The sequence below is a fragment of the Mauremys reevesii genome, linkage group 22 (assembly GCF_016161935.1).
Source record: "Mauremys reevesii isolate NIE-2019 linkage group 22, ASM1616193v1, whole genome shotgun sequence".
NCBI lineage: Eukaryota > Metazoa > Chordata > Testudines > Geoemydidae > Mauremys > Mauremys reevesii.
In genome coordinates this window covers 6,771,674-6,794,890 of record NC_052644.1, presented here as the reverse complement: position 1 = coordinate 6,794,890, position 23,217 = coordinate 6,771,674, and the positions used below count along the sequence as shown (strand labels likewise).

General features: G+C 63.6%; 1 protein-coding gene across 2 annotated transcripts; it reads left to right on the top strand.

The window, feature by feature from the left end:
- Nucleotides 1-807: 807 nt before the first annotated feature.
- Nucleotides 808-23,192, top strand: ERCC2 (ERCC excision repair 2, TFIIH core complex helicase subunit). 2 transcript variants are annotated; one of them, XM_039509660.1, is made up of 23 exons: nucleotides 808-887; nucleotides 1,730-1,829; nucleotides 2,606-2,683; nucleotides 3,118-3,180; nucleotides 3,533-3,646; nucleotides 8,743-8,859; nucleotides 10,163-10,279; nucleotides 11,108-11,231; nucleotides 12,166-12,262; nucleotides 12,338-12,471; nucleotides 13,063-13,231; nucleotides 14,141-14,259; nucleotides 18,162-18,231; nucleotides 18,357-18,426; nucleotides 19,008-19,109; nucleotides 19,275-19,338; nucleotides 19,935-20,056; nucleotides 21,183-21,275; nucleotides 21,721-21,793; nucleotides 22,126-22,196; nucleotides 22,429-22,572; nucleotides 22,710-22,853; nucleotides 22,967-23,107. In XM_039509660.1, exons 1-23 carry the CDS (start codon nucleotides 883-885, stop codon nucleotides 23,057-23,059), a joined length of 2,283 nt encoding a protein of 760 aa, XP_039365594.1. In that variant the 5' UTR covers nucleotides 808-882; the 3' UTR covers nucleotides 23,060-23,107. The 2 variants fall into 2 exon arrangements, with proteins under 2 accessions (XP_039365594.1, XP_039365593.1); XM_039509659.1 differs by lacking the exon at nucleotides 22,126-22,196 and having other exon boundaries at nucleotides 22,967-23,192.
- The last annotated feature ends 25 nt before the right edge of the window (nucleotides 23,193-23,217 follow it).

The window sequence follows — 23,217 nt, the reverse complement described above, 5'->3', positions numbered from 1 at the left end:
TTTTAAAAGGTCTATAATATATAACAACTATTGTTGTATGTAAAGTAAATAAGGTTTTAAAAATGTTTAAGAAGCTTCATTTAAAATTAAATTAAAATGCAGAGCCACCCCACCCCCGGACCGGTGGCTAGACCTGGGCAGTGTGAGTGCCACTGAAAATCAGCTCAAGTGCCACCTTTGGCACGCGTGCCATGAGTTGCCTACCCCTGCAGTAGATACTCCATCACTGGCAAGATTGGATGTTTTCCTAAAACCTCTGCCCTAGGAATTGTTTTGGGGCAGTTCTCTGGCCTGTGCTCTACAGGGGTCAGGGGGCCAGACTGGATGACCACAATGGTTCCTTCTAGCTTTGAAATGTATGACTCTAGAACCTATTAAATGAGCTGTGGCTCCCCCCAAAATCCATGACTCCGGAGCTGCGGCAACAAACAATGTGAAACTGGCCATAAACCCCTGAGAACTGCCAGCACCTCTCTTGCCATAGGGTCATCCTCCCCCTGACCCCTCCTTGACCCCCATCCACCCCAACCCACCCCCCAGAGTCACCCTAGCCCCCAGATCCCAGCTGAGCTGCTCCTGCAGCTCTGGGCTCGATTGCTCACGCCTGCCCATTCATAGCGATCCCCTGCGCTGCTCATGCCTGCGCCGTGCAGCCGAACCCACCGCGCTACGGGCTGTCGGCCTACCCTGAGGCTCAGGCGGCAAGGCCCCGCCTCTCCGATCTGACTGGCAAGGGCTTCACCCAATGGCAGTCGGACTCTGCCCAACAGGACGGCCCTCCAGCCAGTAGGCGGAGAGGGCGGGCGCGGCGGACCGAGGTGGGAACCGGCAGAGGGCGGGGCAGGTCTGGGATGAGGCGTGTGTGGGGGAAGGCTCGGAGTCATGAAGTGAGTGAGGGGCGCTGGGGTGAAAGGGGCGGGGGGTTGTGGGGGTGGAGGAAGTGGGGACAGCAGGAGGGAGCTGTGGGGATGGAGGGAAAGGGGCGCTGGGGTGTTGTGGGGTGGAGGAGGCGGGGATAGCGGGATGGAGTGAAAGGGGCGGTGGGTGCTGGTGTGGGGCATGGAGGAAGGGGCGCTGGGGGTGTTGTGGGGATGGAGGAGGTGGGGACAGCGGGGGAGCTGTGGGGGCATGGAGGAAAGGGGCGCTGGGGGTGTTGTGGGGATGGGGAAGGAAGGGGTGCAGGGGGTGTTGTGGGGGGTGGAGGAGGTGGGGACAGCGGGGAGGGGAGCTGGGGGGGATGGAGGGGAAAGGGGCGCTGGGGGGTGTTGTGGGGGATGGAGGAGGTGGGGATAGCGGGATGGAGAGAAAGGGGCGGTGGGTGGTGGTGAGGGGCAAGCAGGGGAAGGGGTGCGCGGGGGTGTTGTGGGGGATGGGGAAGGAAGGGGTGCTGGGGGGTGTTGTGGGGGATGGAGGAGGTGGGGACAGTAGGGAGGGGAGCTGTGGGGGGATGGAGGGGAAAGGGGTGCTGGGGGGTGTTGTGGGGGATGGGGAAGGAAGGGGTGCTGGGGGGTGTTGTGGGGGATGGAGGAGGTGGGGACAGCAGGAAGGGGAGCTGGACAGAGAAAGGAGGTTTGAAAAAGACGCTGTGTCTGGGAAAACCCGGACGTGCTGTACAGTGATTTCGCGTGCTCATTGCTGGGCCAGCCTCCTCTGCCCCACTGTGCCAGAGTGCCCCTCATAGCAACGGTTCGGCTGCCTCTCTGAGCCCATGACTTGATCTCCTTGTCAGGCTGAACATCGATGGGCTGCTGGTGTATTTCCCCTATGACTACATTTACCCGGAGCAGTACTCGTATATGCTGGAGCTCAAGAGGACGTTGGATGCCAAGGTCCCTCCCGGGGGTGGGGGGGTCTGTGTGGTGGTGGGGAGCACCGGGGTCGGGGGTGGCACATCTCACTGTGCATGGCTAAATACCAGTGCTTGTATTCACCCATGTACCCTTCGGAGCCCCTGAGCCCTGCCCAAGTGGGGCTCCTGGCATGCAGCCCGTCACCTGGCTTGGGCACCCTGGGCTGGATGGCAGATGTGGTGCCCACTCAGAAATTAGCAGGGTGAAGCTCTGTGTCCTGGGGGCAATGATATGCTGTGGGGGCTGCATGCCACCAGGCCAGATTGCCGGGCTGGCACAGCCCTCCCTCCACTACGGTCAACACCCTGCTCCAGAAGATGGAGAGATGCCCCAGAGGTCCCCTGGCTGGACAGCCGTGGGGGTGGAATGGGTGGTGGTTGCTGCCCCTGGAGCCTGAGATCTGGTTGTGGGTGCAAGGGTCATTGGCTGTGATATGTCCTATTCCTGTCTCTTCCCCCCCCCCCGCCCCCAGTGTGACACTGCCCCTGCGCTGCCCAGGCCACTCTGCTGGGAGGGACCAGTGTGGCCTTGCTCAGCCAGTGGGGTCCTTCTGCAGCCTCCTTTCCTCCCAGCCCTGCCTCTGTCTCAGGCTTGGTGACTTCAGCTCGCAGGACTCTTGCTGTCTCCTCTCTGGCCCTTCTGGGTCCCTGCAGAGGCAGGCATCGGGGCTCCGTAGGCCCTGGCTCAGCCTTCCCTGCCAGCCCCCTGCCCACGCCCTCGGGGCTCCCTGTGTGACGGCTGTTCCTCTCTCCCAGGGCCATGGCGTGCTGGAAATGCCCTCGGGGACTGGGAAGACCATTTCCCTCCTGTCGCTCATTGTGGCCTACCAGCGGGTGAGTGCCAGGCAAGAACTGGGGGCAGGGGCTGCCAAGCGTGTGTCTAGGGGGGGTCCACTGGGAGAAGCACTTTCCCCCGAGGCCAACGTGGCAGGTGCTGGCCCAGCACTGGCGCTATTCCGCAGACCTCGTGGTTGGGTCTGGGCAGGGGCTGGAGCTGCCTCTGCTTGCTCCACTGGCAGAGCCCTGATCTGGGGACTCTTGGGGCTGGGGGTCAGGGCCCCTTCTGGGCAGGCTACGCCCCATAGCCAGGTGGGAGTGCTCACCCCGTCCCCCCATCCCTTGGGCTGTAGCTGTGACGGTGGTGGGGAGGGGAAAGCAGCCTGGGGAGTTTGATGCCCTGGCTGCTCCAGGCTCGGCATCGGTGACCTCTGGGGCTAGCGAAGCCCTCACCCTGCCCAATAATGCAGGTGCCTGGCTTCTCTCCCTAGGCCCATCCACTGGAGGTGACCAAGCTGATCTACTGCTCCAGAACCGTGCCTGAGATCGAGAAGGTGACCAGTGTGTGAGGGGGACGGACCTGTATGCGGTGGGGCCCCTCGTGACCCCGTGTTGGGTGGGTGGGGATCATGGGGGGCCCTTGCTGCCCTGTGATGGGGAGTGGGGAGATTGTGGGGGAGCCCCTCATTACCCGAGTGGGGGGAGGGAGAGTGTGGGGGGGATGGTGACGGGATCTTTGCTGCCCCAGGGGGAAGAATGCAGGGGGGGATGGTGACAGGGCACCTCACCGCCCTGGGAGGAGGAGGGAGAGGGGGCGGGGGATCGCAGCGGGGCCCTTCGCTGCTCTGCGGGGAGAAGAGGGTGTGGGGGATCATGGTGGGCCTCTCACTGCCCCTGCTCCGACAGGTCATTGAGGAACTACGGAAGCTCCTGGATTTCTATGAGAAGCGGACGGGGGAGAAGCTCCCCTTCCTCGGCCTGGCTCTGAGCTCCAGGAAGAACCTCTGCATCCACCCTGAGGTGAGTCGGTTCCTGGCTCCCTACCCTTGGGTCCCTGGTTCTGGGGCACAGCCAGGACTCAGCTGCCTGTCAGGCCGGGGGAGGAGCCCAGGGCTGGTCTGCCCTCCGTGCCTGCCGCCCCACGGCCAGCCCTGGGCAGAGGCCAAGGCTGCTCCATGGAGTGACTGTGGAACTGCTGCCCCCTGCCCTCCCCTCCTCCGGAGCCAGATCCCCCTGCCCTGCCCCTTCCTGTGCATGTCCTGGCCCGAGAGAGTGACAGGTGACTCCACTGCCCTGTGTGCCCCAGCAGCTGCCCCTTTGTATGAGCATGTGTGGTTGAGTCTGACATGTGCCAGTGATCGCCACACTGGCTGGATAGCAGGGCAGCGGCTCAGGAGTGAGGGGCACCGGCAGAGCTGGGGGAGCCCAAGGTGGGCTAGCAGGGGCTGCAGATCGGGAGTGAGGGGCACAGACAGAGCTGTGGGGGTGGAGCCCAGGGCTGGGCTAGCAGGGGGCTGTGGGTTGAGACTGAGGGGCAGTGGCAGAGCTTGGAGGAGCCCAGGGCTGGGATAGCAGGGGGCTGCAGGTCGGGAGTGAGAGGCACAGACAGAGCCGTGGGGATGGTGTCCAGGGCGGGGATAGCAGGGGGCTGCAGGTCAGGAGTGAGGGGCACAGACAGAGCCGTGGGGATGGTGCCCAGGGTGGGGATAGCAGGGGGCTGCAGGTCGGGAGTGAGGGGCACAGACAGAGCCGTGGGGATGGTGCCCAGGGTGGGGATAGCAGGGGGCTGCAGGTCGGGAGTGAGGGGCACAGACAGAGCCGTGGGGATGGTGTCCGGGGCGGGGATAGCAGGGGGCTGCAGGTCAGGAGTGAGGGGCACAGACAGAGCCGTGGGGATAGCAGGGGGCTGCAGGTCGGGAGTGAGGGGCACAGACAGAGCCGTGGGGATGGTGTCCGGGGTGGGGATAGCAGGGGGCTGCAGGTCGGGAGTGAGGGGCACAGACAGAGCCGTGGGGATGGTGTTCAGGGCGGGGATAGCAGGGTGCTGCAGGTCAGGAGTGAGGGGCACAGACAGAGCCGTGGGGATGGTGCCCAGAGTGGGGATAGCAGGGGGCTGCAGGTCGGGAGTGAGGGGCACAGACAGAGCCGTGGGGATGGTGTTCAGGGCGGGGATAGCAGGGGGCTGCAGGTCAGGAGTGAGGGGCACAGACAGAGCCGTGGGGATGGGGGGCGGCGGCGGGTCGGGAGTGAGGGGCACAGACAGAGCCGTGGGGATGGTGTCCGGGGTGGGGATAGCAGGGGGCTGCAGGTCGGGAGTGAGGGGCACAGACAGAGCCGTGGGGATGGTGCCCAGGGTGGGGATAGCAGGGGGCTGCAGGTCAGGAGTGAGGGGCACAGGCAGAGCCGTGGGGATGGTGCCCAGGTTGGGGATAGCAGCATAGGCGGCAGGTTTGTGTAATTTTTGGTGGGGCCCAAAATAGTGGTGCCCCCCCCCCCCGCTCCCGCCCTGTAAGCTGATATAAAATGAAGCTACAACACGTCAGTGCCACAAGATTATAAGGGTCAATTACAAGTGGAAAGTCAGAAGCAGCACTTGCCTACTTCAATATACAATATTATATTTTGTTGCACCTGTTGTGATGAAGTGGGAATGTTCTTAATATTTTCTCTGAATACTGTGTGGGTGCCTCAGTTTCCCCTGCAAGGTGCCAACTGAAGGTGTTGGGGACAAAGATCAGGTGGCCTCCTTGTCCGGAATCGAGACACAAAGGCCAGAGGAGGGAGTGTCAGTTTGGAGCTGGCTGGAGAAATGGGGAGAGGCCCAGAACTTGGGTCTGGGCTCCACACCCCCCCAAGATGGACCTGACTGAGGGGTCCTGTTTTCTGTATCCACACGGTCTGTTCTAGACTGTGATCCTGTCGTCTAATAAACCTTCTGTTTTACTGGCTGGCTGAGAGTCACGTCTGACTGCAGAGTTGGGGTGCAGGGACCTCTGGCTGCCCCAGGACCCCGCCTGGGTGGACTCACTGCGGAAAGTGCATGGTGTGGAAGGGCATGCTGAATGCTCTGAGGTCAGACCCAGGAAGGTGTAAACTTCTTGCCCTGGAGACAGTCTGCTCAGAGAGGAGGCTCCCCCAGAGTCCTGACTGGCTTTGAAGGAGTGGTTCCTCCAGAGCATCCCAGCATCCCCTTCCACACCATGCGCTTCCTGGAAGTCCACACAGGCACTAACACTCCCTCCTCTGGCCTTTGTCAAGAAGGCTAACAGCATTTTGGGCTGTATAAGTAGGGGCACTGCCAGCAGATCGAGAGACATGATCATTCTCCTCTATTCAACATTGGTGAGGCCTCATCTAGAGTACTATGTCCAGTTTTGGGCCCCACATTTTAAAGAAGGATGTGGAAAAATTGGAAAGTCCAGTGGAGGGCAACAAAAATGATTGGGGGGCTGGAGCACATGACTTCTGAGGAGAGGCTGAGGGAACTGGGATTGTTTAGTCTGCAGAAGAGAAGAATGAGGGGGGATTTGATAGCTGCTTTCAACTACCTGAAAGGGGGTTCCAAAGAGGATGGATCTAGACTGTTCTCAGTGGTAGAAGATGACAGAACAAGGAGCAATGGTCTCAAGTTGCAGTGGGGGAGGTTTAGGTTGGATATTAAGAAAAACTTTTTCACTAGCAGGGTGGTGAAGAACTGGAATGGGTTACCTAGGGAGGTGGTGGAATCTCCTTCCTTAGAGGTTTTTAAGGCCCGGCTTGACAAAGCCCTGGCGGGGATGATTTAGTTGGGGATTGGTCCTGCTTTCAGCAGGGGGTTGGACTAGCTGACCTCCTGAGGTCCCTTCAAACCCTGATATTCTATGATACTCTAAACTGACCACCAAATTTAAGTTGCGTGTTTTTCCCGTCAGGTGAGGACTCTGGGGCAGGGCTGGGGATAAGGAACTTGGGGTGCAGACAAGCTGCCCCAGGGCTAGGGCCAAAGAGGACTCCCCTCCACCCTCCCTGGCAGCAGCAAGCTCCAGGGGAGGGACCCCTTCTGCCCCCCCAGTCACTGCACATGCTCCTAGGGTCCCTCTCAGGTCCAGAAAGCCCACTCGCCTCCCCTATGGTGGGTACCGGGGGGAGGGGAAGTTGCCATCACGTGTGGCCTCCCCTGCTGCCACCCCTCACCAAGCCTCACTGGGGATGGGGCTGCCCCTTGCCCAGCATGGTGCAGGAGTGGGACTGCAGGGTGGTAGCTGGGGAGGGGCACGGTATCACAAAATTCACCCAAGCCCCAGCTGCACAGGTCTAGGAAGCTCCCCTCCCCAGTGGTGTAGCCAGGTTCTAACATCAGGGGGAGTGAACACGTAAAAAAAGGTGCCAGCCAACATATCCAATTACTAATCAGGCAGTGCTATAACAAGAGATTATGCTATTACCATTATCCAGTCAGCTTGCACACTACTATTTTGAATTAGTGATAATTCAGAGAGAGAGAGAAAGAAGAAAGCTGAATTTAGAGAACAATTATTAACCAGATTCCTGGTTATCCACCAGCCACTTTGCTCCAGCCCATGGCACAAAGCACCATAAACACAGTAGAATCTGGCCAAGAGACTATTCACCTCAAATTGGCATCTGCTACACTCCCCCGTCCCCTGCCCCCAGTCCCCACTATTCAGGATGTACTGAGTGAAAAGGTGGCGTTGTGGAAGCATTTAGCAGGCAACTGAGAACTCCTACAGAGCCCTGTGCAGCCCCTGAGATCACTGCTGAGTTCTGAGCACTGGGGCTGCAGCTAGTCAGCAGTGAGGTGAGGAGACACAACTGGCACCTTAAAGCACCTTTACCCCCCCCCTCCCCTTCCTTCACAAGCTGCACTAAGACCCCTTTCACAGCCCTGGGCGCAGCACTGAGGCAGGGGAGTGGGGGGGCAATAACCCAAAGTCACTCCTTTGCCTCCTGGTCCTGCTGATCCCTCAGTCCCTCTGCTGAAGAGAGACCAGGAGAAAAAAACATCCCCCCGCCTTCCCTCTCCACCAGCACCAGCTGGGCTTCAGAGCCCCCTTCCCTACCGCGTGGCTGCCTTGCTCTGCATCGGGCTGCCGGGGGGCTGCTGCTCCTCAGTCCCCCGCCGCACTGGGGGGGGGCTGCGCTGCCGCCCCTCCCCCTCCCGGCAGAGCCTGCCCTGGCTCCGGGAGCGGGCAGCTGCGAGCTCCTCCTCCTCTCCCTGGGGGAGCCCGGCAACCAGCCCACGCTGCCTGCAGAGCCCAGAGCCAGCTAGCGGCCACACGCAAAACCCGGTCCGGATTCCAAGTCCGGAGCCCAGTGCTGGCTGCCTGGAAAGGTGCTGATTTTGTAAAATGTGCTCAAAGGGGAGCGGCTGCTTCCCCCCTTCCACCCCACTACGCTACTGGGTGGGCGGGGATGCTCCGGGGCTGGGGATGATGGTAGTGGCAGCCAGGGGCCAGTGCCTGCTCCAGGCAGGGCCAGGGGAGAAATCCAGCTCCAGATATTGGTGGAGCACAGCCCACAGCTCTGAATATTCCTAGGGCTGGGGCTCCTCCAGCCCATATAACCCGGCGCCCATGGATAGCAGGGGGCTGCAGGTTGGGAGTGAGGGGCACAGACAGAGCCGTGGGGATGGTGTCCGGGGTGGGGATAGCAGGGGGCTGCAGGTTGGGAGTGAGGGGCACAGACAGAGCCGTGGGGATAGCAGGGGGCTGCAGGTTGGGAGTGAGGGGCACAGACAGAGCCGTGGGGATGGTGTCCGGGGTGGGGATAGCAGGGGGCTGCAGGTTGGGAGTGAGGGGCACAGACAGAGCTGTGGGGATGGTGCCCAGGGCTGGGCTGGCAGGGGGCTGCAGGTCGGGAGTGAGGGGCACAGACAGAGCCGTGGGGATGGTGCCCAGGGTGGGGATAGCAGGGGGCTGCAGGTCGGGAGTGAGGGGCACAGACAGAGCCGTGGGGATAGCAGGGGGGCTGCAGGTCGGGAGTGAGGGGCATTGGCAGATGAGGAAGAGGAGGGGAGACAGCCCCCCCGTGCGTTACGCATGGTGCTCTCCAGAACTGAGGGCCCCGTGGCCAGGTGCCCGTGGCTCTTTGCCCAGCCTGACGGCTGCTCGTTGTAGGTGAGCTCGCTGCGGTTCGGGAAGGAGGTGGACAGCAAGTGTCTGAGCCTGACGGCGTCGTACGTGCGGGCGCAGCAGCAGTGGGACAGCGCCATCCCCTCGTGCCGCTTCTTTGAGGTAGCCGGGTTCTGGGCGAGGGTCAGCCCCTCCCAGCCCATGGGGCCAGCCTTCCCCTCCCGGGAGGTGGCGGGGCGGGGGTTTGACACGCCAGCTGAGCACTGTCACTAGAACCGAAGGGCTACTGGGATGCTTCCCGGGGTACCCCGGGCTGTGTGGCACCTTGCTGCCATCTGCCGGAGCATGTGGGAGCCTTGTCTGTGCCAGCCTGGCTCAGCTCCGCCGTCCGCCTGCGGGTTAGCAATAGGCACACGCCAGCCTCCCAGCGCCCGCACGCTGCAGTCACAGATCTGCTGGCCCAGAGCGCCCAGCCTGGCTCCCCAGTCCCAGCCCAGCTCGCAGCCCTTCCGTTCGTTTGGACTGAGAACCAGGCGAAGCTCATGGGACAAAGAGCAAAGGTTCGAGGGAGGAGTATTGGAAACATGGTTACGAGTCAAACAAAATCCTAACTCGCCTTCCAGATCCCAGATGTAACTCACCAGCCGCTCGCCTGTCTGAGGGGGTCTCGCGCCCGGGTTTTCTCCCAGCGTTTCCCAGCCAGGCCGGCCGTGACCCTGCATTCATAAGACAAACCGTTGGCAGCTGGGCCCCGGTGGGGAGGATCCCAGGTGTCTCTGGGTTCCCCAGGCACAGCGGCCTTGGTCTTTGATCTTAGGCGTAAGCAGGGCGCCGCCTGCTGCGTTCCGGAGCTCGTGTGGTGCCATGGCAGTTTTGCAGTCTTGGTTAGCTGGTGGCTTCCTGTGCCAGTGGACTCCCACTGTAAGACGCACGAGACCCAGGAGAGCCACAGCCAGTATCCCCTGCCGGAGCTGAACCAGTGCATCGCCTTCTGGTCGTAACTCACAGGCATTAGGACGACACTGACAGGCACCACCTCAGACACTGTCCTGTGACCAGCCGGCTAGGGGCTCTCACTAGAGACCGCACATGCCACCCGTTGGCGCAGGATGATGTAGACATCAGACCCAGGGGATCCTGTAAACCCCTCCGCCAGGTGGCACCAAGAGGTCTGCCCTCCCCGGGGGAAGCTCCCGGCCCCAGCAGCCAGCCCAGGACACTGGCAAAGAGGAGACCCACTCTGCTGCCTGGCTGCTGGCTGTTGCCATTCACACTGATGGGAGGCGTCCCCGCGGCCGCTCGGAGGGGTTAATGGGCAGGGAGCTGGGCAGCGGGGACAGTAGCGTGAAGGGGCTGAGCTGGAGCAGCTGGGGATGGGCTGGCCCAAGGCCCGGCGCAGCAGAGGGAGGGACATGAGCCCGGGTGGCGCTAGGCCCTGATGTGCAATGTGCTGTGCCCCCCGCAGGAGTTCGATGCCCATGGGCGGCAGGTGCCCATCCCCTTTGGCGTCTACAACCTGGATGACCTCAAAGGGTACTGCCGGCAGAAGGGCTGGTGCCCCTACTTCCTCGCCCGCTACTCGGTATGTGGCGGGCCAACGCTGGGGGGCTGGGAGCTCACTGAACCTCCTCCCCGGGCGGGCAGCAGGGAGCCCAGGCCAGCGCTGCCTGGCGAGGGGAAGGAGCTGTGATGCTGGGTGCGGTTGTGCTCCTGGGCTGGGTGACTTCCCCCCTGCTGAGCACAGTGCCAGCCTGTCCTCCAGCCCTGGTGGCTCTGGCCTCCTCTGCCCCCTGGCTGTGACCCAGGCCGGGTGCTCCCGCGCTGGGCCCAGTTCTGCGCTAATGCTGGCCCTGACCCATTGACTGGAGTGGGTCTGCCCCAGAGCGAGTGAGATCTAATCAGGCTCCTGGCAGACCCAGGGAGGCTGCCCAGGGGCACTTGGGTTGGGCAGAGGCTGAAGCTGGGGCGCTGGTCCCCCAGGGCCATGTGTGCCTGAGGAGTCTGAGTGGGGCCAGGCCTGGGCTGGGCGAGCCACCAGGGCAAAGCAGGTGGCGGGGTCGACAGCCTCCCCCCTGAGCTTCCCCCCTGGGGGCTCCGGACGTTCCCTTCGCTCAGTGGCCTAGGCAGCTAGAGCAGCCTCAGCCCATCCCACCCAGAGCTGCCTGCCTGGGCGACAGGGCTGTCGAGTGCCTTGCGGCTGCCCGCTATGCCAGCCCGTCCCAACTGCTGCTGTGCACAGCCCTGCTGCTGGGCACGGAGCCTCCCTCTCACCTGGAGGCTGCTGGCCTGTGGCCCTCCGGGGCTCGCCAGGGAGGTGGTATGCCAACCCGGAGGCTGCCTGTCTCTGGGCCCCCGGTGTGTGTGTGTGTGTGTGTGTTCTGGGCATTAACCCTTTCCCCCCTTTGGTCAGATCCTCCACGCCAACATTGTCGTGTACAGTTACCACTACCTGCTGGACCCCAAGATCGCAGACCTGGTGTCCAAGGAGCTGGCCAAGAAATCCGTCGTCGTCTTTGACGAAGCTCATAACATTGGTAATGGGGGATGGCTGAGCCTTCGCAGGGGGCAGACAGGATCCTGGGGGGGGCGTTGCCTGCCATGTGTGCCAGGTCCCTGCCTGCCGTTCAGTACTAAGGGCCCCTGGTGGGGGCGGCTGAGCCTTTCGCTGGCACTGCGGGGCTGCTCCATGCCTTGCTGGCTGGCACGCTGTCCCAGCTGGTTATGAATGTGCTGAGCAGACGATCCCTGCACCAGTCCCCTGGGGAACGACTCCCCGCCTGATCCGGGTATGGCTCTCTCTCCAGATGGCTGGGCGTGGTATTGCTCCCATTCCCTGTCACGCCCCTTGGGCTCCCAGGGGAGTGGGAGGGCTCGGCTCCCTTCCCATCTACCTCCACTTCATCAACCCCTCTGTGCTAACGAGGTGCCCAATTGCTTCTGGTGCCTCCCTGCTCGGGGCCGTGCAGCCCGGTGCCTGTGTTGGGCCGGTTGGATCCAGTGCCCCGGTGTCCGCTCTCTGGCGTCTGAATGTTTCCTGGTTCAGGGCATCCCTGTCTCCTCTGCCAAGTCCCTCGTGTCCTGTTGTGGCTCTTGGCTCCCGCCCTGCGGCTGTCACTCGGGACAGGACGCTGCTCTTGTCCGAGCCAGTGGGACTGCCCCAGGCCCCGTGCCGAGATGTCCCTGGGCCCCAGCCTGTCATGGCTGTTGTCCTCAACTACTGTCTGCTCTGGGTCAGGGGGGCGTGTATGTAAAGGCCAGTCCCTGCCCCCCGTCCCTGCTTGTTACTGGCCCCACTGGCAGACGTGACCTGTCCTTTCTCTCTGCCTGTGGGGCGTCTGCCCAGCCTGGTGCTTGTCAGGGGAGTCGGAGTCTCTGCCCCGCTCCCGCCTGGGGTTTAGTCCCTCCCCAAGGCCCCCTGCCCACCCGACTGCTGGGTTCCCCTGGAGACCAGGTGCCCTGTTCCCGCAGACAACGTGTGCATCGACTCCATGGGGGTGAACATCACGCGCCGGACGCTGGATCGCTGCCAGGCCAACGTGACCACGCTGCAGGCCACCATCCAGAAGTGAGTGCCTTCCCCGTGCCCCCTCCCTGCCCTCCCCACGCCCATCCGGGCTCACGGGCGCTGCTCCCCTTTCAGGATTAAGGAGACGGATGCCCAGAAGCTGAAGGAGGAATACAGGCGGCTGGTAGAGGGGCTGAGAGAGGCCAACGTTGCCCGGGAAACGGACATCTACCTGGCCAATCCGGTGTTGCCCGACGAGATTCTCCAAGGTGGGCCCTGCTAGCGGGTGCGGGGAGGGTGGCATTGCTGGGGACCAGCACCTCCCAGTGCAGCCGGAACAAACGGAACTGGCTGGCTGGGGTATGGGATACTGGTGTAGCTGGATCCCATCCAGCCCCAGGGCAGGGGACTGGCTGGCACTGGTGGGGGTAGGCAGGGAATGGATGCAGGCCCTTTCCCCTCCAAGGGGTGCAGGCTCCAGTCCAGCCCCAGGGCAGGGGGACTGACTGACCTTGAGGGCACTGGGGGCGGGTGGGGAGTGGGACACAGAGCCTTCCCCCCACGGCATCGGTTCCATTGACTCAGCGACTGTTCTCCCAGGCCCCCTGGTACATGAGATGAGCTGGTGTTTCTCAGCCCTCTCCCTGCTCGCACTTCTGGTCTCCTTGGAACCATGGAGCCTGAGCCCTGGTTGCCGGCCACTAGCGCAGGCCCTGCAGTCGAAGGCACGGTGGGCATCTGTGTGCCCCCTTGGACAGGGGCCTGGGGAGGGGTGGGCTGCAGCAGTGGCATGCTCACCCTGGGGGTGGGGCGTGGGCAGGGGCAGGCTGTGACTCAGAGTGAGGCTCTACCCCTTGCAGAGGCCGTGCCTGGGAACATCCGGACAGCCGAGCACTTCGTGGGCTTCATGAAGCGCTTCCTGGAGTACCTGAAGTCGCGGCTGCGGGTCCATCACATGGTGCAGGAAAGCCCCCCCTCCTTCCTCAAGGACGTCTTTGAGAAGGTGTGCATCGAGCGCAAGCCACTGCGGTAAGCAGCTGGCCTGGGCCCGGCCAGCAGAGCCGGCCTGCCTCTCTGCCTTACCTGGCCTGCCCCGCTCTGCACCCCTGCCTGGCCTGCCCCTCTGCTCTGCGCCCCTGCCCGGCCTGGCTTTCCCTGGCCTGCCCCTCTGCACCCCTCCTTGGCCCAGCCTGCCCCTCTGCTCTGCACCCCTGCCTGGCCTGCCCCTCTGCTCTGCGCCCCTGCCCGGCCTGGCTTTCCCTGGCCTGCCCCTCTGCACCCCTCCTTGGCCCAGCCTGCCCCTCTGCTCTGCACCCCTGCCTGGCCTGCCCCTCTGCTCTGCGCCCCTGCCAGGCCTGGCTTCCCCTGGCCTGCCCCTCTGCACCCCTCCTTGGCCCGGCCTGCCCCTCTGCTCTGCACCCCTGCCCGGCCTGGCTCGTCCCTCCCTGGCCTGCCCCTCTGCTCTGCATCCCTCCCTGTCCCAGCCTGCCCCTCTGGTCTCAGCACCCCTCCCTCGCCTGGTCTGCCGTCTGCTCTGTCCCCATACCCTCCCCACTTGGGCATTGCCCACCCGCCCCTCTGCCATGTCTTCCCCCTGGAGGCGCTGGCACTCCTCCGATATGGGCAGACAGGTCTCGCAGCGCCCCTTGTCGTACAGGGTTTGAGTTGTTGAATCTCGGCCCCCTCTTGGCTGAGCTGCTTCCAGACTGCCCATGTGGAGTGCCATGGAGGTGCCTGTGCTTGGCGCTGCCCAAGGCCACTGGATGCCCTGTGCTTTGCTCAGCCCGGCTGGCTCTGCAGCCACACCAGGCTGGGAGTGGGATCAGCAACCCCCCTGCAGTGTGTGGGGCTGGAGGGCAGATAAAAGGGCGTCTCCTCCCCTGGAGGTAACATCCCCCCCACTGTGGTAACCCCCTCGACCTCTCGTGCCTGCCGTAGGTTCTGTGCCGAGCGGCTGCGCTCCCTGCTCCGCACGCTGGAGATCGTGGACATCGCTGACTTCTCTCCCATCACCCTCATCGCCAACTTCGCCACGCTCGTCAGCACCTACGCCAAGGGTAAGGTGCCCCGCCCCCGGGAGCCAGGACTTCTGGTGTCGCTCGTGCTGTGGCCTTGGCCTGGTGGCTCCCCCTTGGTTTCCCGGTCAATCTGAGGGGCTTGCAGGGAGCTGAGGCTCACAAGCACGTCCTGCTCTGGGCGTGAAGCCTTCAGGCTGCTGCTGGAGGGAGAGGGGGGCACTGGCACCAGTCCAGTGCTGCCACTGAGAGCTCTGTTCCTCGGTGTCATGGCTGGGTTTGGGTGATGGCCCTTCACTGAGCTCCTCTTGCAGGGTTGGGGTGGCAGCAGCGGCTGGTGTCTACAGTAGGCGGCAGTGAATCTTCCGAGTCTGGCTGGGTGCCCCGCCGATGTGCCGGAGTCCCTTGGGTGCATGCTGGGTGCACAGGGGGCGCGGGGCTGCGTTTGCTGTCAGACTGCCCAGGAATCCCAGATCGGCCGCGGGGCCCTTCTGTGCCTGGCTCCACGGGGCCCAGGCCATTCTTTCCCGCAAACCGGGCTGTTGCTCAGCTGGGAGCAGGTGGAGGGAGCCGCAGGGGGCCTGCCAGAATGTGGGGCTCCCCGTGCCAGGCCTGGGCATGTGCCGTAAGCACAGTGAGAGAAAGTCTTGGCCTTCTCGGCCCCTGACCGGCGCCCCTCGGGAGCCAGCCCCTCGGTGCCAACCCCCAGCGCGTGGCTCCTGGCTCACACCCCACAGCAGCCTGTCCCCCAGCCAAGGAGCCAGGCCCGCTCACCTTGGCCCCTCCTTCCTTGGGGGAGCAGCTGTGGGTCTCAGGGCCCTCTGGGGAAAGGGGAACACTAGGGGGTTGCAGATTTGTCTGGGCCAGAGCATGCCGGGGAGGGGAGGGAAGTGGGGCCAGCCGTGTGTCTGGGCCCATGGATGCCAGGTGAGGGGCCGGGCCCGTGGACGGGGGGCTGGGTGTGCCCTGGCCCGTGGGGCGTGAGGCGTCTCTCTAGACCGGCGTGCTGACGTGGCAATGGAATATAAATACCACATACATTTCTTAAGCGTTCAGCCGCGGGGATGCAGCAGTTTCAATCCTCTTAGTGCTAAGCAGCTTGCTCCCCTCCCAGCACGTGACTGGGGCCTTCCCTTCAGTGTGGCGGCCCTGTGGGCCTGGCTGGCACAGACGCTTGCCATCCTCCCAGAGCAGCACAAAGCAGCTGGGCCTGGTGGGCACCTGCTCCTCTCCTAGTGCTGGGAGTGGAGCCCGGGCAGTGGGTGTGCAGGGTGGGGAGGGGGTGAGCAGGGGCCAGGGGTGAGCAGGTGGCAGGGTAGGAGGGGGCAAGCAGGGCCCAGGTGCAGGGAGTGAGTGGAGCCAGGAGTGGGCGGGGGCAAGTGGGGCTGGAGGGGGTGAGTAGGGCCTGGGTGCAGGGGACGAGCGGGGATGGATGGGGCCTGAGTGCAGGGGGCGAGCGGGGCCTGAGTGCAGGGGGCGAGCGGGGCCTGAGTGCAGGGGGCGAGCGGGGCCTGAGTGCAGGGGGTGAGCAGGGCTTGGCTTTCCTGCTCGTTCGTATCTTTGCCTGTCACGCCAGGGCCAGGCTCCCAGGAGCTCGGTGGCTGTGTGAGTTCAGCGGGGGGTTGCAGACACCACTGCAGATCTGGGACAGCAGCCCGTCGTCACTTGCTCTCCCATCTCCGTGGTGCCCCCGGCGGGCAAGCTGGGTGAGACCGGATGGCTAACGGGAGAAGCCGAGCAGCGGGGCCCCAGCTCCTGTGTGTAGCACTCACAGGCAGTGCAGGTGCTGTTTCAGGGAGAGCAGAGCAGCCGAGCTGGGCACTTCCTGCCCTGAGCCGTCGGAGGGGTGGCCTGCAGCCAGGCTGCCCCCACTGGTCCCTGGGTGGGTCTCCAGCTACACAAGGGCTAGAGCATTCCTGGGGCAATGCAGACCAGAGAGGGGCTGGGTCACCCCTGCCCTGCAGACTCGGTTGCCCCCTGATGCTATGCTGCTGTGGCTTCCGCCTGGGCCGCTCACAGCCAGTCTGCCGGTCGCACCTCAAGTGTCTATTCCAGCAGCTCTCGCCCCAGCAGGCTGTCGGCAAACGCCAGCCACACTGACTTCCGCCGGCCTGGGTTACCATTGCAGGGTGACCCTCGCTCGCTCCCGCCGGCCTGGGTTACCATTGCAGGGTGACCCTAGCTCACTCCCGCCGGCCTGGGTTACCATTGCAGGGTGACCCTCGCTCACTCCCAGCCCCAGATGTTCCCCCCCAAACGTGTTCTGCACAGTCCAGCCCTCTCCTGGCTAGTTCAGATGTGTTAGGTCTGTTGCTGCTCTAAGGCAGGGGTGGGCAAACATCGGCCCGGGGGTCATATCTGGCCCTCCAGCCGATTTAATCTGGCCCTCGAGCTCCTGCTGGGGAGTGGAGTCTGGGGCTTGCTCTGCTCCCGTGCTCCAGCCAGGGAGCAGGGTTGGGGGCTGCTCCATGCGTGAATGCCGTGGCTCTGTGTGGCTCCCGGAAGCAGCGTCGTGTCCCCCCACTCCTCCTATGCATAGGAGCAGCCAGGGGGCTCTGCACGATGCCCCCGCAGCTCCCATTGGCCAGGAACTGCAGCCAATGGGAGCTGCACAGGCAGCACCTGCCCCTGCCTCCGCGTAGGAGCCAGAGAAGGGACATGCCGCTGCTTCCGGGAGCTGCTTGAGGTAAGCGCCGGCTGGAGCCTGCACCCCGACCCCCTCCCACACCCCAATCTTCTGCCCAACACTCTGAATCCCTCGGTCCCTGTCTGGAGCACCCCAGCCAGAGCCCTCACCCACTCCAGCAACCTAACCCCAATTTTGTGAGCATTCCTGGCCCGCCATCCAATTTCCATACCCAGCTGTGGCCCTTGGGCCAAAAAGTTTGCCCACCTAAGGGGATCAATATACAGCAGTCTGCTGCCTCACATGGTGGTCCCTGCCCAGTTCCCAGCCCTGGATTCATTCTGATTAACACGTTTATTTAGCTACACGGAGGCAGGTTTTAAGGGAGCACACGTCCAGGGCATTGAAGTCAGAAATGGTTATGAGAGAACTACAGATAAATCTCTTCCTAGCACTGCAGCGTAACAGCCTAACCTGGGGTCGAGGTGGGCTCCCTTACCACGGGCTCCCAGTGTACCTGCTGGACAAAGTCCCAGGCCAGGATCTGCTGCCCAAGTTCAGTGGCTCTTCCTTCGGTTCTCTTCGGGGGAAGTGGGAGCGGAGGACGGAGCGCTGCCTTTGCTCCTCCCTTTCATGGTTCAGGCCCCTGTTGAAAAGCATTTTCCTGAGGGTTACCCCGGCAAAGGTCATTCCCAGCACAATGACGGAGACCAGGAGCACGGTGGTGACAGAGGTTCCTTGCTCCTGTTTGCTAAGATGCAGATCTGTTTGCTACTGTCCACTGCCAAAGGTGGCCACTGGGCAGGGGATGACACCTGGCTACAGGCATTAGCTTCTCCTTTGTCCTTGAGAAACGGGTTTACCCATTGCCCAGGCGTGTCTGGGAAACGCTTCGGTCCTGATTTCAGCCTCTGTTCATAGCTTTACACGCAACGTTGCTACACGTTTCCCCACGTTTGTGACCAGCGAGTTACCAGTCTCCAGATACCTCACAAGGCATGTTTGGTACAAAGCTCCGTACAGCGGGGTGCAGGGAGTGAATACGGGGGTGCAGCTGGTCAGTGTGTGTGTGGAGACCCCAGCAGAGCAGCAAGGGGCGGGGGATTGAGTACAGGGATGTGCCCCAGCCTGGCACGATTGGGGGTGAGATGTTGAGCCGTCCAGCTGAAGCCACTGCGGGTGGTGCTGGTAATCAGCAGCTCCCTGCCACCTGGGGGGGCCGCATCTCAGTGGTGAGGGGAGGTGGGAGCCCTGTGGGATGAGGAACGAAGGGAGATCCCGACGCCTCACTGACTCCAGAGCTCTGACCCCTCTGCAGGCTTCACCATCATCATAGAGCCCTTCGACGACAGGACCCCCACCATCGCCAACCCCATCCTGCATTTCAGGTGAGCGGGCGGGGGAACAGGCGTGGAAAGGCCATGGGCTCTGGTGAGCGGCAGGGGGTGGGCAGGCTTGCACAGGGACCGCTGTTTGCTGCCCACCCCCCAAGACACTCGTCCTGTCCTTCCAGCTGCATGGACGCCTCCATCGCCATCAAGCCAGTCTTTGAGAGGTTCCAGTCGGTCATCATCACCTCGGGGGTAAGTGGCAGCCTGGGCCAGGGTGGGGAGCTGGTGTGGCGCTGGGCCTGGGACGTCTTGCAGCTGTGGCCGCTGGGGGCACCGGTGATTGGCCGTTGCTCCGCATGGCGGCTCTGCTAGAAACAGCCCTTCCCGCTCACCGGGTGCTTCTGCCTCCCCCCACCTGGTGCATTCAGGGCTGCATCTCTGGTGTGTGCCACGACTTGGGCCAGCCCGGCTTCTCCGTCCCCTGCAGAGCCAGCCTGGCCTGGGCATAGGTGGGAATTCTGAGGGTGCGTGGCTGGAGCCCTCTGCTGCCCTGGCTTGCCAAGGGCCCATGGGCTGGGCTGGTGACCCAGTGCTGCGAGTCCAGCTTGGCTCCCACGTGTGTGTGGGGACCCCCCAAACCCTGGCACTGCATGTGGGTCACCCTGAGAGCAGAGCCCTGCCCTGGCACAGCAGAGACACTCGAGCCGTCTGTAGCTGGCATCTCTGCTCAGCCACCTCCTCATATCCAGGCCTTTGGAGCGAAGGTCCCATGGGCTGAGTGTCTGGCGAACAGCAGCCCCCCAGCTCATGCTTCACCCCATCTCCCCATGTAGACGCTGTCCCCGCTGGATATATACCCCAAGATCCTGGATTTCCATCCTGTTACCATGGCCACTTTCACCATGACTCTGGCCAGGACCTGTCTCTGCCCCATGGTGAGTGGGCGGCTGGGCTGGGGGTGGTGGTGTCTGCTGAAAGCTCCGTGCTCCCCTTGTCTGGCAGTTGCTGGGCACCTCTGAGCCCCTGCTCTCCTGGGGGCAGCTGGGCCCAGCTTGGCTCTGGGCCGGGGCCCACTTGCCAGCGTCCTGTTTTCCTTTCAGATTGTGGGGCGAGGAAACGACCAGGTGGCCATTAGCTCCAAGTTCGAGACCCGTGAGGACATTGGTAGGGCTGCTACAGGGCATTAACCTGGGGGGAGGATGTGGGCGCCACCCTGGGGCATGGGCTCACCCTGGAATCACCTCTCCTCTTCCCAGCTGTGGTGATAGGCTGTCCTGCCAGGGGCTCCCCCCCCTGCCCCCGGCTCCCCTCTGCCTTGGCCCTGTGGGCAGAGTTAGGGTCCCCCAGTGACAGCTTGGGCTGTGGGGGCTGTAGCAGCAGCCGCTCCCCTTGTTCTGCCAGGGGCTGCTGTGCCAGAATTGGGGGGGCGGGGACCCCTGCTCTGCAGGGTGCAAGGGTGAGCTGGGCAGTGGGCACCAATGGACCAGCCCCGCCCCGTGGTGTGACTTAGCTGGCGGCCTTCCTGGCCAGGTGACTCAATGCAGTTCCAGGCCTGTGGCCCTTCCCCCATGGCCGCCTTCTACCACTGGGGAGTTGAACATGTCCCCCCCCCCACCCATGCGAGCACTGGCTGGGACTGCCCCTAGCATGGGCCAGTGGGGGGCCAGATCTCCGCTTCAGTCCCTGCCCCACCACCATGTGGGTGTTCACCACGGCCCATCTGGCTCTGGACCCATGAGACCCTCCCTGCCCGTTTGCAGCTGTAATCCGGAACTACGGCAACCTGCTGCTGGAGATGTCTGCGATCGTGCCTGATGGCATTGTGGCCTTCTTCACCAGCTACCAGTACATGGAAAACATCGTGGCCTCGTGGTACGAGCAGGTGTGTACAGGGGGGCTAGTGGGGGGCTGGACGCAGAGGTGCCCTGAGGTCTGGCCAGTGCTGCTGGAGTGGCTGGCGGGAAGGGTGGCCTGGGAGGCAGTCGCAAGGGATTTCCCTGCTCCACTTCACTGCCAGAAATCCCAGACTTGGTGCCCGCTGCTTTCCCTGCCCACACAGCTGCTGCCACAGCCACTGGTGGAGACACTGCAGCTGGTGTGGAGACAATGTGGCAGGGCAGCCGGCGGCACAGAGCCCGCGGGCAGGGTGTGAGCTGTGGGCACGCTGGCTGAGCAAGCACCGTGTTGGGGGTTCCTAGGCTGAGTTCTGTTAACGCCATGAACTCTGGTGCCTAATGGGCACTCAGGCATCTGGGATCCAGACCAGCCCCTTGCCATCCCGGGAGAGGAGAGATCACAGTGCGACACCAGGACCCTGCCAGCCTGAGCGGGCGGATGGATGGATGTCTCAGCTGCGTGTTGCTCATGGAATGCAGGCAGGAAAAGGCCCTTTAAAGGATCCAGCAGGGAGTGGCTGGGAAGGGCCCTGGCTGTGTTAGCTGGCTCCCTGCGGCAGTGCCCACTGCTGGCGGGGCAGGAGCCGGTGGGTTTGTCCTGACCTCTGGTCCTGCCTGCTCTCAGCCGTAGCTGCCTGGCCGGGCACTGAGCCACAGCGAGTCTCTGGGGAAGCAGCTTCTCTCCAGGCTCATCTCCAGCCGCAGTTCTCCTGGGACTCCCTGCCAGTCTCCTGGGTGAGGCAGCTCCAGGCCGCACCCTTCCTGGCATGGTGCGCTGGCATCAGGGTGCCTGGCTGCATCCCGCTCCCTCAGTCAGGTCCCCCATGGGACTCGACTCCACCCCTCTGAGAGGGAAGGGCAGGGGTCGCCCCTCCTGCTCCCCATTGACCCTGCTGGCAGGGAGGAGTGCAGGGTTCCACAGCAGCGCCTGTCGGGTTTGGTCTCCAGCCTGTGACGCAGCAGAGCCGCCCGTGGCCAGATGCTGCAGCCCCCGCCGAAGGGAAATGTGCTGCTGTCCCCCACAAAGCTGTGAGTGGGACTGGAACCTGCATCTGGCCCTGCCGTGGGTCCCAGCTGAGCCCCGGTGTCTGACCCAGGCTGCTTTCCCCACAGGGCATCCTGGAAAACATCCAGCGCAACAAGCTCATCTTCATCGAGACGCAGGACGGAGCCGAGACCAGCATGGCGCTGGAGAAGTACCAGGAGGTGGGCACTGTGCCAGCACCCGCCCAGCCCCGGTGCTGGGGAAGGAGGGGCTGGCCCCTGCGGGCTCGGCACAGGGCGTGAGGCTGCTGGTTGGGATGGAGCGGAGCTGCCTGGCGCTAGGGAGCCGACTCCTCGTGCCAGGCCGGTTACGGCAGTGCAGCTCTGCTGCAGCACCCGTGCTGGCTGAGCCCTGCCCTGCTGCCTGGGGAGGGCCAGGGTGCTCCCCCTGTGACAGTTCTCCCTCATCTCCCGAGTGCCTGAACCTCGCGGGGCTGGAACGCAGCAGCTGGACTGCGCCGTGTCCCAGCAGGGGCGGATGGAGACTCCTGGGTTGAAACTGGCCGTGCCCGCTCCTGGACTCAGCCCCAGCTCTCCCCTGCGCAGCACTGGCTGGGCCGGGATGGGGGGATGGTCCCAGCTTGGCGTGACCCCTGTTTGCACACAGGCCTGCGAGAACGGGCGGGGAGCCATCCTGCTGTCCGTGGCCAGGGGAAAGGTGTCCGAAGGCATCGACTTCGGTGAGTTTGCTTGCCGGGGAGTGCCAGTGTGGCCCTGCCCCGGCCCCCCTGCTTGGCCTGCTGCTGTTTGGGGGTGCAGGACCTTCTCAGCGCCCTCTGTGCGGTGGGTAACGCTGACCTGAGCACAGCTCTTCCTGCTCCCAGCCGGTACGACATGTCCCCGCAGGGCTCGCTCTGGGTGCCGGGGCAGAGCACGGTGGGCAAGGTGCCCTCGGGCCTGTCCTTGCTGGCAATAGCTTGGGCTCGGTTTCTGGCCACAGGCCCCTCGCGTGGCACCTGCCGGGGGTGGCGTGAGGCAGGGTGGCAGCCTGACCTCTGATCTGCCCCTGCAGTGCACCACTACGGGCGAGCGGTGATCATGTTCGGCGTACCCTATGTCTACACCCAGAGCCGCATCCTCAAGGTGAGCTGGGACCCAGTGCACTGGGGGGAGGGGCGCAGAGATTATCCTCCTGAGAGCGCAATGGGGATCAGCCTACAGGGCCCTGCGGGGTGGGGGGAGCACACGGGGTCGCCGCCCTGCTGCCCCCTGAAGTTGAGGTCAATAGCAGGAGCCTCGTGGCCCAAGGCCGCGTCCCGTCCACTGCAGCTGGTCAGGGCAGGTGTGTGCCACAACCCCGCTCTTGCCCCCTCAGGCACGGCTGGAGTACCTGCGGGATCAGTTTCAGATTCGGGAGAACGACTTCCTGACGTTCGACGCCATGCGGCACGCGGCGCAGTGCGTGGGCCGGGCCATCCGGGGCAAGACAGACTACGGGCTCATGATCTTTGCAGACAAGGTGCGTGGGCAGATGGGGCAGGGCGGTGGGCACTGCAGGACGTGGCTGCTGAGCATGCTCACCCGAGGGGGAGATGGCACACTCTGGTGGGCAGTGGCCCCACAGCTCAGGGTTGTCTGGGTCTCTTTGGTTGGTAGCGTTTTGCCCGGGCAGACAAGCGGGGGAAGCTGCCACGCTGGATCCAGGAGCACATCACGGACGCCAACCTCAACCTCACGGTGGACGAGGCCGTGCAGGTGGCCAAGTACTTCCTGCGCCAGATGGCCCAGCCCTTCCACAAGGTGAGCGCCGTCCTGTGGCAGTGGGAGGTGGGGCTGGTCCCAGCCATGGAGGGGGGAACTGGCTGTAAGCTCGGTCCGGGGCGCTGCTCTCACAGGCTGTGTGGTTTTGGCAGGAGGACCAGCTGGGCCTGTCCCTGCTCACGCTGGAGCAGCTGCAGTCGGAGGAGATGCTGCGCAAGGTCGAGCAGATCGCGCACCAGGTGTGAGCCGGAGCAGCAGCAGCCACACGGGCGAAGGGCTGGCGGCCGGCTCCAGCGGCAGAGGGGTTGGTCCTGCCGCCAGGGCCTTGCTTGGGTACTGGCTTTTATACTCAAAGTGACTGTCTGGGACTCAGCAATAAAGACCAGGACAGAGCCTGTGTGCT

Bases quoted from the DNA above. Each gene is read 5' to 3' on its own strand.
- ERCC2 (XM_039509659.1), top strand. The intron at 12,263-12,337 runs GTGAGTGCCTTC...CTCCCCTTTCAG, and splicing joins CTGCAGGCCACCATCCAGAA to GATTAAGGAGACGGATGCCC. The intron at 14,260-18,161 runs GTAAGGTGCCCC...ACCCCTCTGCAG, and splicing joins CGTCAGCACCTACGCCAAGG to GCTTCACCATCATCATAGAG.